Source organism: Cuculus canorus, chromosome 25 (genome assembly GCF_017976375.1).
Source record: "Cuculus canorus isolate bCucCan1 chromosome 25, bCucCan1.pri, whole genome shotgun sequence".
NCBI lineage: Eukaryota > Metazoa > Chordata > Aves > Cuculiformes > Cuculidae > Cuculus > Cuculus canorus.
In genome coordinates this window covers 634,866-649,321 of record NC_071425.1, presented here as the reverse complement: position 1 = coordinate 649,321, position 14,456 = coordinate 634,866, and the positions used below count along the sequence as shown (strand labels likewise).

The window sequence follows — 14,456 nt, the reverse complement described above, 5'->3', positions numbered from 1 at the left end:
CAGGAGCCAGGTAAGACTAAGGCGCCTCGCCAGGCGTCTCTGAGTCACAGAACCACGGGATGCTATGGGCAGGGACACCTCCCACTGGATCAGGGGCTCCAAACCCCATCCAACCTGGCCTTGGACACCTCCAGGGATGGGGCAGCCACCACTGCTCTGGGCAATCTGGGCCAGGGCCTCCCCACTCTCATCAGGAAGAATATCTTCCTAATGTCCCGTCTAAATCTCCTCCTTCCAATTTAAAGCCATTCCCCCTCATCCTATCACTACAGGCCCTTGTATTCCCTCCCTTGCTTTCCTGTGGCCCTTTTCAGGTACCCCTTTTTATCACTTCCTGTGTCCAGTTCTGGAATCCACAGCATAAGGAGGACAGGGATCTGTTGGAACAGGTCCAGAGGAGGCCACAGACATGATCCAAGAGCTGGAGCACCTCGTGTACAAGGACAGGCTGAGAGAGTTGGGGTTGTTCAGCCTGGAGAAGAGAAGGCTCTGAGTTCTTCCGAGTACTGAAAGGGGCTCCAGGAAAGCTAGGGAGGGGTTCTTTGTTGTGGCTGCCTTATCTCTGGAGATGTTCAAAGCCAGGTTGGATGGGCCTTGGGCAGCCTGATCCAGTGGGATGTCCCTGCCCATGGCAGGGGGGCTGGAACTAGATGATCTTTAAGGTCCCTGCCAACCCTAACTATTCTATGATTCTTTATTGGGAAGTGCAGGGATAGAAGGGGAAAGGTTTTAATTTGGAAAGGGGAAGATTAGATGTTAGGAAGAAACGCTTCACTCTGAGGGTGGGGAGGCCCTGGCCCAGGTTGCCCAGAGCTCCCCCATCCCTGGAGGTGTTCAAGGGATCCAGTGAGAGGTATCTCTGCCCATGGCAGGGGGGTGGAGCTGGATGGGCTTTGAGGTCCCTTCCAACCCAAACCATTCCAGGATTCTATGATTTACGGTAGCTGGAGGAGGTGGCTGCTGCTGTTGTGATGCCAAACCCCGGCTCTCACTTGTTCAAAGCTTCTTCTCCCCTGAAAACACTAATAACTACTTAACTCTGGCCTGTGGTTTCTTGATTACACCCACCTGCAGGGCCTGGGCCTGATATGGGAGGGAGATAGGACAAGAAGTAAAAACATATTCCATGCTGGTTGAGCTCCTGGCAGGTACAGGGCTCGTGAAGGGATGTGGGGAGGATTGGGGCTGCTGCTTGCCGGGCTGGCGCAGCATTCTGCAGTGGTACCACCTCTCCCTGGAAGCTTTAAAGCCTCCTCCATAGCCCTGAAAACCGCTGCTGAGCACTGTGTAGGAGGGAAGAGCGCTGCTGTGGTTTAGGTTTGGCAGTGGTAAAAGAGTTAGTGAGAGCAGAAACAGGAGAAGGGGGAAGAGCAGCAGCACTGTTAGTAGTGTTAGCTGCTTTCCAGGGACTTTAGGAATCTCCTGTGCAACCTAGCTTGGGCTTCCTCTTGTCCACTCTCAGGCTCGTGTTCCTGCTGTAGTCCCCTTTGGAAATCCTTGTGCAGCTCTCAGGAAGGGATCCAGCGGAGAGGCTGCCTGTGGCACTCAGCCCCGTTCCCACAAGGAATCCTGCCTCAGCTATTTACATCTCTCTTTGATCTGGCTTTTGACATGAGGAGACTTGTCAGCCAGGTAGAGGGAAACAAACAGAATGCAGCAACAGCCCACGTCTCTGCTGGCACACGATCCGCTCCCTGGCACACGCCTGCCTCTGCCACAAGTCCTTATCAGCCCTCCCATTTCCTTGCTGTCATCTCCGCTTTCCCTTCACGCTGGTGTGTAACTTGTAGAGGCAGCTTCCTGCATCTTGTTCCCTGCTCGGTAAGGTGCTGTGGCTCCTTTGCCCGCTCTCTCTGGCATTTCCCTTCTCTTGAGAGCACAGCCACGTGGGAAATGCCCTCGTGTCCTCCTGGTTGCCTGTAGTGCCAGGGACAGCAAGTAGGTTCTCCGTTTCCTGTCTAAACTGCTGTGGTGGTTCAGCAAGCAGCCGTTTGCAGCTGACTCCAGAAGTAGCAGCAATATGACAGTGGGTGACGTTGTCCCTCCCTGGAAACCAGATCTCTTTTCTGCTAAGCAGCTTAGGACCTTTCAGGGTGAAAAGTACAATAAAAGTAGAAGAATTTGCTGGGCTGGGGGCTGCAGACACAGCAGAGCAGTGTTATCCACTGCTTTTTCCTGGAGGGCTGTGTGTTCTGGACTTGCTGAGGAAGCAAACTGAGCAAGTAAGGATGTTGTTGAGATGCAGCTCGCTCTGTGGTGGGGATAACCATGAGCACCAGCCGCAGAATAGTGTGGGGGGGAAATCAAACAGAGGGGAACTCCTACTGTTATCAGTGGTTACTTTTCCTGTGGCATGAGTAGGCTTCTCGGGCTTGCAAAGCTGGGTGTTCCTGGGCAATCCCCGAGCAGTCTGCTTGGTTCTTTGTACAGCTTTTGGGCAGCAAATCAGGGATGGAATCCACTAGGAAGCAAGATGCCTGCTCAGTCTGGGGCCTGCAGACCCACATGAGCTGTGCTGCTTGGCCTCACCCAGGCAGTGATAGTTCTCAGCTTCATCCGGTCTCCTCCTGTGGTGATTCCGTGGGAAACTTGGCAGCCAGTGAACCAGCCGTTCTCGTACTCTGTCCTCCCACAGCCAACCAGGACATGGACTGCCTTCCTGCTGTCCTGTCTGCCTTCCTCTGTGGCGAGAGGTGACCCTTGGTGGCTGGCACTGGTGACAGGGCTGAGTGGAACAGGACCAGCCCTTCTCTGCATGCTCCATGTTTTGCTGAGGCCTCTGCATCGTAATGGTTGTGGTTGGAGAGCAGTCTGAGCTGGGCATGACTCGACACTGAGGGCCTTCTGAGAGTGCAGTTGCAACTGAGACTTTTTCCTTCCCCAAAGGAGAAAGGCCTTTGCAGCCAGGAGCTGCGCAAGGACCCCACAAAGATCAGGCCCTGCCCCATGAGGAAAATAAGTGAGTGAGAAGGGAAACTGAGGTGTGGGCAGGGCACTGACACCTTCTGACCCCTGCCTGCAGCCCAATCTGACTCTCAGATTAATACTTTTAGATGTCCTGCAGGATCCAGGACCCTCTCAAGCAACGGGAAAGGAAGCAAAAGGAAAACAAAAGGTTTTTCCTGCGAGCTGTTGTCACAGGAAGCCCTGCACTGTCTGAGGGAACCACCACCACCGAGTGCTGAGATGCTGGGCTTTGAGGCTGTATAAGAGGAAAGCAGAGGGAATTCCTGTTCCCATGCTCCCTTCTCCTTTAGTTGTTCAGTGTAAGGCCACAGTTAATCTTGGCTGCCCCCAAATAATACTGCAGAGCTAACACTGGCATCTCCTTGTGCCCAAGACTGTGCCTTCAGAGTAGCAGGGTACAGGCAGAGTTCACACGGAGTCTTACAGTTGGACTTGATCTTAAAGGTCTTTTCCAACCTAAGCAATTGTGTGATTAACGCCCGAGGAGCTGAAGTCCAGACTGGCACATGCTTTGGTGCTACCAGGAGCTGTAACTGCCCTCCCTGACAAGTATTTCAGTGCAGCGAGTGCCTGGGTGCTGAGGGCAGTGCTTCAGGGATGCCACTGGTTTTGGCATGGTTTGACTGGGCCGTGGGCGTGAAGAGCTCGGATTCAGCCTGGGCAGGGCAGCAGCAAGGGCTGTTTGTGATGTAGAACAGCCTGGCAGGTCCATGTGGGCTGTTAACTGTCTTTGGGTGCTGGGGACAATGTGACTGTATCACCAGAGCCATCGGCTTCTGCATAAAAATCATGCCACAAAATAAAGAGTTCTCTTTGGGAAGCCTTGAGTTTGTGCTATTTTTTTTTTTTCCTCCAGTAAAGTAAAATACAGATTCTGGGATATGGGAGTTGGACAGGAGCAGAATGAGAGTGAGGGAAATCCACAGAACTGGACTTCCACTCTTTGCCTGTCTCCTCAGCTGTGGTGTTGTGCCATAACCTTGGGTGGTCTCCCCAGCAGGGAGAGAATTCCAATGTAAGGGCAGTTTTAATGCCTGTGCTGGGGTGATTGTGGAATAGAAACATGGCCATAGCAGGCTGTCAGAGACACCTCTGCTCAGATCAGCAGTAGCCCTCCCCAAACCAGCACAGCAGGGTCCATCTGCGTTGACTGGTGAAGAACAAACTGGTTTAGAGGACTTTCCATTCACACCCCATCTTCCAGCCTAGCTTTTTGTGCAGAAACTCCCTCCGGGTCTGAAAAGTGCCCAGGAAAAGCCATGCCTGGGAGGAGGGCGCTGTCAGTGACAGGGACAGGGCTGTATTATCCAGCTCTGCAGAAGTGGCACTGTGAGACTTATACCATGAAAGTACTGTTTGAATTAACATTTCTGGGATAGACTCACCTTGTTCAGGCTTAACCCCTGCTTCCTTCCTGTTCTTGCCTCTTAAATATTTTTAACCTACCACTTCAGAGGCATCCTGAACATGCTCTTTCCTCACCTCTTCCTGCCCTTCCTGCCTTTCTGCCCCTGCCAGTGCGGGGGCCACCAACATGTCTTGCAACTGGCACCTTCCACCAGCCTCACCTCCTGCACTGCACTCCTATAGCTCGATTTGGGACACAAATTCCCATGCTTTGGCTTGTTAGTGATCAGGGATAACTCACTGCAGGTTTCTGACTTGGTCCAGATCAGCAATGTGTGCAGATCCAGTGTGGGAAACCCCAGACACTGTTCTTACAGCAATAGTTGAGCCCGATCTCCCATGGGAACTCCCCAGCCTCTTGAGTTCCTCTCTTTCCTGGGGATGTGTTCAGCAGGAACCTAGTGCCTCCTCCACAAGGTCCTTTCCCTGTAGGTTTGTGGTTTTATCGCTTTCTGTGGGTGGGGAAAGTAAACCCAGCAGGGCTGTGGGTGAGCACATGGTTGAAAGAAGCAACCTCTTCCAAAGACATCAAGGCTTCACTTTCTCTGGAAGTTGGTTCTGTATCCCTCAGCGGGAGCACATGCAATCCCTTACCCTGGTGCCTGCAACCTGTGCCAGCCCACTCCTGCTCCACCAAGTGGAAAACCGAAGTACAGAAAGTCCTTAAGTAAACTCGTCCTACCTCTGAGTTACCTTGGTGTAAGTCAGGACTGAAGCCAGCACAGTTCTGCTGATGAGAACAGGCCGATGAACATCCCAGCTCCCAGCACCAACCAGTGCCCAGCAGGGAATGATTACACCAACTTTGGCCCTAAGAAATGCCTCCAGTCTCCCAGCTGAGCTGAGCTCCAGCCTGGCTTATAACGTGATTTCCTACCTGCTTTCCCAAGTGCTTTCTCCCCCCGCACACCCGCCACATCCTCTGTGTTGCAGGACAGAGGCATTTTCTGCTAGATCCACTTGGATATGAACAGCACAAAGGAAGCAATAAGGAAACTCCTCCCTATCCCTTGCTCTAACCATCTCAGACATGCTGCCAGCTTGCTGCAGGGTACAAATTGCCACAGGCCTGGGGAGCTGCCTTACCTGGAGACACCTCAGCTCTGGTGCATGCACGGCCATCAGGGAGCAGATCCTCACTGTGGTGCAGCAGCCGTGCTGCCTGTTACAGCTGCTCCAGAGCGTGCGTCCATGTGGTTGCTTTCCAGCTCCTCTTCCAGGTCAGGTAGGCTGGTTATCTATTAAACTGGGAGAGAGCACGCGCGTGAGAGAGGGTGAACACAGAGGAAATCAAGCAGTTTCCTGTTTGTTTATCACAAACCAAAGCTTGTTTCGCTGGGCTGAGCGCTGTCGGGCTGGCCCAGCAGCAGTGAGTGGTGTGGAGCTGAGCTCCCACCAGCGTTGGAGGAAGGATAAGTGAAGGAAAGTCTCTCTCAGAAAGAAAACCCAACCCCAAATCTCTCTGGAAGTTTGGAGGCAAGGCAGAGCAGTGCGCGGGGAGCTTTTGCCTTGGCTTGTAGGGCTTTTGTGTGAAGGTGGCAACTAATGCAAAGCTAAGACAATGTGCACCTCTGAAATCACACCTGGACATCGGTGTTGCTCCTGTCCCAGTAACAAACGGGACAGCCGTTGGTGGGTGGGAGAGGAGTGCTCAAAGGCTGCCTGGTCCCCACTGTCTGCCCAGTGCAGAATTCCTGCTGCCATCTGCTGGGAGAACCGCCTCCTTTTGTGTTCCTCTTCCCTCTGGAAAAGGTGACGGCTTCCCAAGCGTCCTGGCTAATGCAGTCCATCGTGCTCTGCAACAGAGCTACAGCCTCCATCGCTCACACCCAAAGCACCCCCAGGCCCTGGACTTTGGGGCTAAACTGACAGTTTATAGGGAAACTGAAAGATCCAGGAGTAGCGGTGTGCTGTGTGAACCAGCTCTGGGGAGGGAGAGCCCAGCAGAAGGGAGGTCATTTCCCACCACTGGACACCCATGCAGAGTCTGGGGGGCAGACTTCCTCCAAGTGAGTTTTTGAGTGATTTAGCTGGGTTTTGTAAGGAGGCGCATGTTTTCTATAGCCCGTTAACACAGCCTGGGCAGAGACAGCAGGCACATCTCTCCAGTTTGCCAGTGGCGAGGGCAGCAACCAAACAGGCTGTGGGATGGCAAAATGAGGCCACTGCTCACAGCGGCCTTTCCTGAGGGCTCAGCTATGACACCCACCTACAGTAGCATTTCTGAGTGGTAGCAGACATGGCAGGAGCCCCGTGTGCAGGATAGGACGATGCTGTGCTAGGTGAGTGCTGTGCCTTCTGCCGCTGGCAGGGATGCAGTTCCCTGTGGGGTGTTCCTGGTACAATCTGCCCTCTCTTCTCCCCAGCAGCAAAGTGTTGCCTCAAAAGAGCACTCTGGAAAATGTGTGTGGGAAATGACAGCCTGAACTGTGCAAGGAAACCAATGAAAAGCCCTTGTGGTGATGCAAGATACTCCCAGCCTTACCTTGTTCCAGAGACTCAGCCTCAGAATATTTTCAGGCTTTAAGCTGTCAGGAGCCAGACCCGTCTCTGTGCTAAGGGCCTTTATCCCAATAACCCAGTACAGGCATAAGGCGTCCTGCTCCACTGACCCAGCCTTTATTCTGATAGCAAAAAAACACCGAACGCTGCTACGCTTGGGACTGTGACATTTATTGAAGACTGGTTATACAATCTCACCCACCACATCCTCCTCACAATTGAGGTTCCCTAAATTAAAAAGATCTTTGATGTAACAGAGAATTCTGCCGCCTTCAACAGCCTGAGCCACAGAGCACCAATCAGCCCTTGCACCAGGAGCCGCTTGCGAGAGCCCAACTGCCACCTTTACTGACCTTGGTGAAAGAACCGGTGCTGTGCAACAGGGTGAGCAGCAGCAAACAGCTCAGCATGTGGCGGTGGGGGGAAAAGGGGAGATGTCCCATTGCCAGCACAGGCATGAGAAGTATTTACTGCAGAGGAGTATCTTCTCCAAGCCTGAAATCCATCTACTACACAAAGTGAATCTCGGCTGTTCTCTCACCCCTGCCAAAATCCACTCGCCCTGCATCTCTAGCTGTCAGTGCTGTGGTTCAGCACAGGCACAGAGCCTCTGTGCTGACAGTTCAGGTGTCCTCTCACTCCGCTGACACCTGGAGATGGAGCCCTGAGCGTCCCTGCTCCATGGTCCAGGACATGCACATCTGTAATGGCCCTGGCTCAGCCAACCTGAAGGCACTGAAGCGTTGCTGTGAGACCTGATGGGTAGAGCACTCGTGTGGCCAGGCAGCCACCAGGGCCACCTCTGTCCCAGGAGGGAACAGATGGAAACTGCTCCTGTTGCTCAAACTGCCTGGAAAGGGGCAATTCTCAAACCTAGCTGGATGGTCAGCAGAGCCACTGCTCTGGGAGGAATGCAGCTTTGTTGTCGAGAGCGTTCAGTTTTATTTGATTAAGAATTCAAAATGGGTTGAATTTTAATTTCCCCTGCTTTTACCAGTGAGGAAATTGCAAAGATTCATTTGGAAAGGGCGGATCTGGCAGGTTGAGGCGAGCTGCAGAGCTAGGATCACTGCGGCAGCTGGAGCAGCACGGACTGTCCGGAGGGCAGGTAGGTGATGTTGCGGGACCGTGAGAGCTGGTAGGCAATGTCTTCGGCTGCCTCCAGCTTGCGCAGCTCAATCAAACCGTCACCCGCTGTGGCCAGCGAGTTGGCGATCAGCTCGGCCGCTTTTGAGTCTCCCTCAGCAGAGATGACAGCAGCTTTCTTCTGCTGTTCCGCCTGGAGAGAACAGAGAAGGGGAATAAACAACAGGGAAAAGCAAGAGCAAAAGAGGAGATGCTACTGTCATAACAAATTCTCACTTCCCAACCCTCCTGTTCTTTTCTCCAGGGGAGCCAAGACAGAAGGTGATTTTATTTTAAAACTGTGTTCTGATTGACTGTTTTTCTCCCTACTGTGGAAAAAAGGTTGAAAAATCATCTTGAAATTGTCTCATCAGTCTTAACCTCATGAAACATTAACCCACATAAGAGCACTCCTGCTGGTAAACTGTCTATGAATGATTTGAGCGCTCCAGCGGAGTTAAAACCAGTTCAGATAAACACTTGTAGTGTTTACTCCTCCTGGCTGATCACACGCATCTCGCTGCACCCCCTGGAGTAACTGTGGGCGCAGCTGCAGGTTCCTGCAATCCCAGCAGGGGTGTTCTCGGCTGGCCCAGGGTGCTTTCACATGGAACTGTTCGTGTGGATGCTCCCCAGGATCCTGCGCTAGTCTGAGACTACACGGTCTACATGCAGTCAGTAATGCTCCCCGGACACTGTGCCCAGGATATCAAGCACCAGGAAAGATTTGTCCGCTCTCTCAAACGTTCACAAACAGCAGGACTGCAAATCTCAACCTCAAACCCCATGTCTAAATGATGCTTTGTCCTGAGTGCTACCTCTGCCCTCTCCTCCATGCAGACATTCCTGTTCAGCTCTGTGGCATGATATCAAAATAAAAGAAGACCCCCAAGCCCTGTGCCAGAGCCCAGAACTGAATCAGCATTGTGACTCCAAGTGACTTCACCGCTCAGCGTGCTTGGTTTCTTGGGCAGCCCAGTGGGATGTTCACCACAAGCCAAAGCAAGAAGGGGACACCAGGAACCGTTCCCAAGTGGGTCCGAAGGACAAAGTACCTTTTCCACAATGAATCTGGCTCGCTCTGCTTCTTGCTGGGCCACTTGCTTCATTTCCACCGCCTCCGTGAACTCCTTGCCAAAGGTCAGGTGGGTCTGCAGGCACAAAGCAAGCACAGTCCACAACGCTGACAGTTACAGCACCACAGCAACCCACGCGGCTCCCAGGAGGGCAGCCTGCTCGTATCAGTGGAACTGGAATGGGGATGGAATGCCAGTATCCCTGAACAAACAGAAACTGGGACAAATGGGCTTCCCCATTCAGTCTGAAGACTGAATACAACTCCAGTCTGGCAGACCAGCAACCCCAGTACCCTCAGAAACACACCAGGCTCCTCCCGGCAGAGGCAGCCCAGTTACCCAGTGCTTCCCTCCCAAGACCGGGAATCCCGCTGCTGGATAAGCCATCCTGCACCTCTCACACTCCACTGTGCACCGGTGCGCTCGGGCTGCGCTGTCTGGGCAGCCGGGGGCTCTGGGATGGGACGGGACACAGGAAAGGCGAGTTTCCTTCAGTACTGGGCTCATCAGGAAGCACCAGAGTCAGGACCTCACAATTTGCAGAAAGTCACCCTCCTGCAAAGACTTTCTATGCATTCAAAGCCAAATGAAAGAGGAGTATGTGCAAGCCAGATTACAGCAGATTTAATTCACAAAGCTCACAATGGAGGCTGGAGGGAAGAGCTCCCTCCTTGAACAGCCTTAGAATACAACCCAGAATCACTAATACTCCCTAGAAAAAGAGATGCTATGAAAGTGACATTTGCACTCTGTGCCTGTGTTCCAGGGTGCCTGTGGAACAGCTGCCTTCTCTGAAGCAATGTATGGCCTGCTCCATCACCCATACATGCTTTTGCTGTTCATTTCAACTACAAAAGCACTGCAACAGCCAGGTCTGTGGATAAGCCACGGCAGCGAGGCCTTCAAGGGCTTTCTCAAGGTCACAGAAGGCCAGCAACAAAGCCAGAGGCACTGACTCAAAGCCAGAGGCACTGACTCGAGCTGTAATCACAGCCCATGCAACTGCAGGCAGACAGATGTAGTCTGCACGTCTAAACTTCCAGCCATCCACTGGTTCTCTTCTCCACCACCCTTATTTGGGCACACTCTAAGGAGAGGAACCGAAAGAGAGATCTCTTACCAAGGAGACATCATCCAGAATGAGCCCAAAGGTTGCTGCTCTCTCCGTGAGGTCTTCACTCACTTGCCTTGAGACCAGTTCTCTCTGAGTGATCAATTCTCCAGCATCAAACCGAGCCTGAAATCCGGATGGACGCAGTGAGAAGAAAGCTCCCAGAGCAACAGATTCTCCATGCCCTGCCTGTCCTTGCAACCACGAGCCCTGGAGTTGATCAGTTTTGCCTCAAAGCTGGCAAACACTGAGCTGCCCAGGCGCCTGAAGTGAGAGAAAGACCGAATGACTGCAGATTTAAGTGTGAGCCGGGGGCCCTTAAAAGCTGGACTGAAGCTGGATGGTGATTATTTGGCAGGGTAACTCAGATGTCTCCAGAACCAGAGCCCCTCCACAAGCTGCAGTCTAAAATTACATGAGAATTCCTGGTCTGACTGAGATTTCCAGCCTGAAGAGCAGCGCTACAGCTGAGAGCAGGTAAGGAGGAAGCCTCTCTCCATCCGGAGATCACCCAGCCTGAGTTGAGTCAGGCCAAGCAGGCAGAATGACCAAGAAACAAACAACTAGCATGGCTACAGTCAGGTTTTCCGGGCCAGAAGGTGTAAAAAGAAGCCTTATTCTGGAGCAGGACACATTTCACTCTCTAGAGGGTCTCTTGCTGCTAGGGAGGACAGGAAGATAAGGAGCTGAGCCCAGCAGCTCATGTACTGTCCTTACCACAACAGACTTGAGGATCTCAGTTGTGATTGAGGGCAGCACGCGCTCATCATAGTCCTCTCCAATACTGGTGAAAATCCGTGGTAACTGGGCAGTCACTGGTCTGAACAGGATGCGCAACGTGATGTTCACGTTCTGTAGATCTGTGGTAAGAATCAGGGGTTCAAAAGCAAACCACAGGGACATGAGACATCGCAAAGCTGCCCTCCTCAGGGCAAGTACATGAGGAAAAACAAACATTCAGGCTTCTTTCTGCCAGCGAAGCAGAGTTATTCTTACTGCCTCATCCACCCTGGGATCCAGACCCACCTTACAGGGAAAGTGCGAGCCTCTGTTTGCACTGCAGGGAATTACTTGCCCTACTGTAAAGACAGCACTATTACATTTAAAGGGACAACTTACAGGACAGCAGGAAGGGTCCCTCAATTTGTTCAGCAACCAAAACCACAGAGCAAACCAGTCCCTGTGCCAGACTGGACTCTGGACACATCCAGAAGGAAAAACACATCTGGTTACCACAGCTGCCAGGCCCAAGCACTCACCTTTGCTGCCAGTGATCACCGGAATGTTACGGGGGCGGGAGCGGCAGTCAAAGATGATGGGTTTCTGTACCCAAGGGATGAGGAAGTGGGTACCTTCTCCCACCACTGTGTCCTGGACCCCACGGAATCGGTCAAAGATGACGGCCCTGTGGCCTGCATCGACTGGGGAAGAAAACAGCGCGTCAAGTGTGGTCTCATCATTGCAACCCACTGTACCTGTGTGCCACTAAACTCCTTCTCATGGAAACTGTCTGGGACAGGTAAAGCCTTCTCGGATAGGAGACCAGGGGAATTAATCAGATGAATTAATCAGATGAGCAACAAGGCAAAGAGAAGATGCAGCTGTGCCTCCCAGCCCTAGGCTGCTCAGGGGGGTGGCAGCTGACTGAGGTTTTTAGGGAAAGGACCTCGCAATCCTCTTGTCTGTGTGGTGCCCAGGATTCAGAACAGCCCAGCAAGGCTCTGTGTCTATTTTCCCGTCGATGCCATGATCAATAAAAGCACAGAGCAGCTGATAAATGTAAGATACAAAGCGAACTGGAAGCACTCAGCTTCTCCCGCTCACCATTGTACAGCGCTGAATTCACAACCCCTCCTGCGACAGCCAAGCCCAGCCCGAGCTTCCCAAGATTTTCAAACACCTTCGCAGCCATTTCACACGTCCAGTTCCAGCCCCTTCAGAGAGTCCCTCCTGCCAAAAACCACGTGCTGGTCAGCAGGGCGGCTGGGGATGAACCCCTCTGCAAAGCTCCCAGCCCGCCACAGCGGTGTTGCCTGCATTGCCCCTCCACACCCCTCCAGCCCCCTGGGCACCTCCTCCCACATCCCTCCCAGGTCTCTGGCCCTGCAGCCTGGGGGGGCAGCATGCCCTGATCCACACTGCACCCCAGACCCCCCTGCCAGCACCCTCCAAAGCCCCGACCACCCCAGCTGCCTCCTCCAGCCCAGAGCGCCCCTGGCACCCCAAGTTTCCTCCCCCGCTCCAAACTGCCCCAGCCACCTCCTCCAGCCCAGACCCCTTCTCCAGCACCTCAGACCCCCCGGCCAACCCCAACCCTCCCAGCCACCTCCTCCAGCCCAGAACCCCAACCTCCAGCACCTCAGACCCCCCTGGCACCCCAAACCACCCCAACCACCACCTACTAACGGCCCAGAGCGCCCCCTGGCACCCCAAGACCCTCTGCCAGCCTCGCAAACCCCCCCGTAACTCCCTCCAGCCCAGAGCGCCCCTCGGCACCTCAACCCTCCCTGCCAGCCACCCCTAGCCCCCTCCCCCATCCCGGAGCCCCCTCCACAACCCCTGATCCCCGCCCCCCAACTCCCCTGCAGCCCAGGCCCGGGACCCTCCCCAGGGCCCCCTGAACGGTCCCAGCCGCCTCCTCCAGCCCGGAGCCCCCCCTCTCGCACCTCTGAGCCCCCCGGCAGGCCCCTCCGCCCCAGCCGCCCTCTCGACCGCAGCTCAGCCCCTCCGGGCCCGCACCTCCCGCTCCGCCCCGCAGCGCCCTGACCTCCACCCGCCGCCGCGGCCGCCGCCCCAGCGCGCCTGCGCGCCGCGCCAACACGCGCGCTTCTCATTGGCCCCGCGCCTCCCCGCGGCACCTTGGGATTTGTAGTTTTAGAGACCCGTGCCGCTGCCCGGGCGCCTACAACTCCCGGCAAACCCCTCGGCAGAGAGCAAGACCTCTTCCCATTGGCTGCGCTGCGCTGCCCGCAAGGCCTCACGGGAGTTGTAGTTCTGTCGGGGCGGAGCCACGTGGTGGCGGCACCGGGAGCCCGAGGCGGGCGGGGAGTTGGGGGTACCCGAACACCCGTGCCCGCGCCTCGTCTGTCCCAGGGCAAAGCGGGCCTGGGACGGGCCTTTCTCGGTGCAGCCTGGCAGAGGGGCACCGGGCCAGGGCTGGTGGGGGCGGCGGCGGGTGAACGGGTTTTGGAAGCGGTAGCAACGCCAGGGAGAGACCCTACTGCCCGGCACCCCCCTCACCGCCCCGGCATCCCCCTCACCGCCCGGCACCCCCCTCACCGCCCGGCACCCCCCTCACCGCCCCGGCACGGGGACAGCCGCACACAGCTCCTGCTCCCCCGCCGTGAGGCCCCCGCTTTTGGGCCCGCGACCCCGCGAGCAGCAGCGCTGGTGCCGCTAGAGGGAGGCAGCGCTCTCCCGGCAGCGCCAGGAATCCCGAGTTAAAAGCGAAGAAGGGAGGGGAGGGAGGAAAAAACCCAAGGAAGGCAGTGGGCAGGGAGACCCGGCGCAGCCGCCTCCCAGCCCCGTCCTGGCCCACCGTGCAGCCTCCCTGCTGGGTTTCCCTCTGGGTGACCGCTCCCCGGCACAGGGACTTCGTCCGCCACCCTCCGGCCACGTTCTGCCCGACGGCATCGCAGGATGGAAACGGTGCTCAACACTCCGCTTTAGGGCCCAGCAGATCCTGGGAGCTGTCAGGGAGCATCGCGTCCCGGCTGTGAGCTCAGCTCCTCTTCCCCTGCTCTGCTCCAGGTGGGGAAACTGAGGCACGGAACTGCTCAGCAGCCCAGTGCCGGAGGCTCCCCTGCCACAGCCTCCCCGCTGCCCGTGCTGCCTTCTCACTGGGGTGAAGGATGGGCACCCTAAAAGTGAGGACAGATTGCAGGCAGTGTCCCCGAGCCCTGGGGCGGCCGCGCAGGAGCAGCTCCTGCCTGGGAAGGTCACCCCCTCCCAGGTCCCGTGGGGCATCCCCGGTCCCCAGCACAGCTGTGTGGACAGATGTGCGGTGAACGCGTCGTCCTGTCTCTGGCAATACTCCTCTGAGGCCACAAAAGCTCTTTTGTGCCTCGGAAGCGCTGGGAAGCGGATGCCAAAGAGGAGGAGAAGGTGAAGGTGTTTGGTAGTGGCCAGACCTGCTGGCCCCGAGCTGAAGCCGGGGTGCTCCCGGGAGCCACGGGCAAGCTGGATGGATTCCCTGAGCAGGACCTGGTTGTCACCATTCCCAAAACCCCGAGACACAAACCAGTCTGGGGGACGGATCCTGGCAACCC

The 14,456-nt window shown here is 55.4% G+C and overlaps 2 protein-coding genes across 4 annotated transcripts in view; both read right to left on the bottom strand.

Moving 5' to 3' along the window:
- ZNF652 (zinc finger protein 652) overlaps nt 1-5,590 on the bottom strand; it is a 31,574-nt gene extending 25,984 nt beyond the window's left edge. The window contains exon 1 of the mRNA XM_054088171.1: nt 5,461-5,590. The gene's annotated coding sequence lies outside the window, so the exon portion shown is untranslated. The remainder of the gene's footprint in view (nt 1-5,460) is intronic.
- Nucleotides 5,591-7,023: 1,433 nt separating this feature from the next.
- Nucleotides 7,024-12,999, bottom strand: PHB1 (prohibitin 1). Of its 3 annotated transcripts, none has more exons than XM_054088172.1 (7): nt 12,956-12,999; nt 12,013-12,138; nt 11,448-11,609; nt 10,906-11,048; nt 10,198-10,314; nt 9,057-9,152; nt 7,024-8,155 (listed from the first exon to the last, which is right to left on the bottom strand). In XM_054088172.1, exons 2-7 carry the CDS (start codon nt 12,098-12,100, stop codon nt 7,943-7,945), a joined length of 819 nt encoding a protein of 272 aa, XP_053944147.1. In that variant the 5' UTR covers nt 12,101-12,138; nt 12,956-12,999; the 3' UTR covers nt 7,024-7,942. The 3 variants fall into 3 exon arrangements, with proteins under 3 accessions (XP_053944147.1, XP_053944148.1, XP_053944149.1); XM_054088173.1 differs by having other exon boundaries at nt 12,928-12,990; XM_054088174.1 differs by having other exon boundaries at nt 12,855-12,973.
- Nucleotides 13,000-14,456: the final 1,457 nt, after the last annotated feature.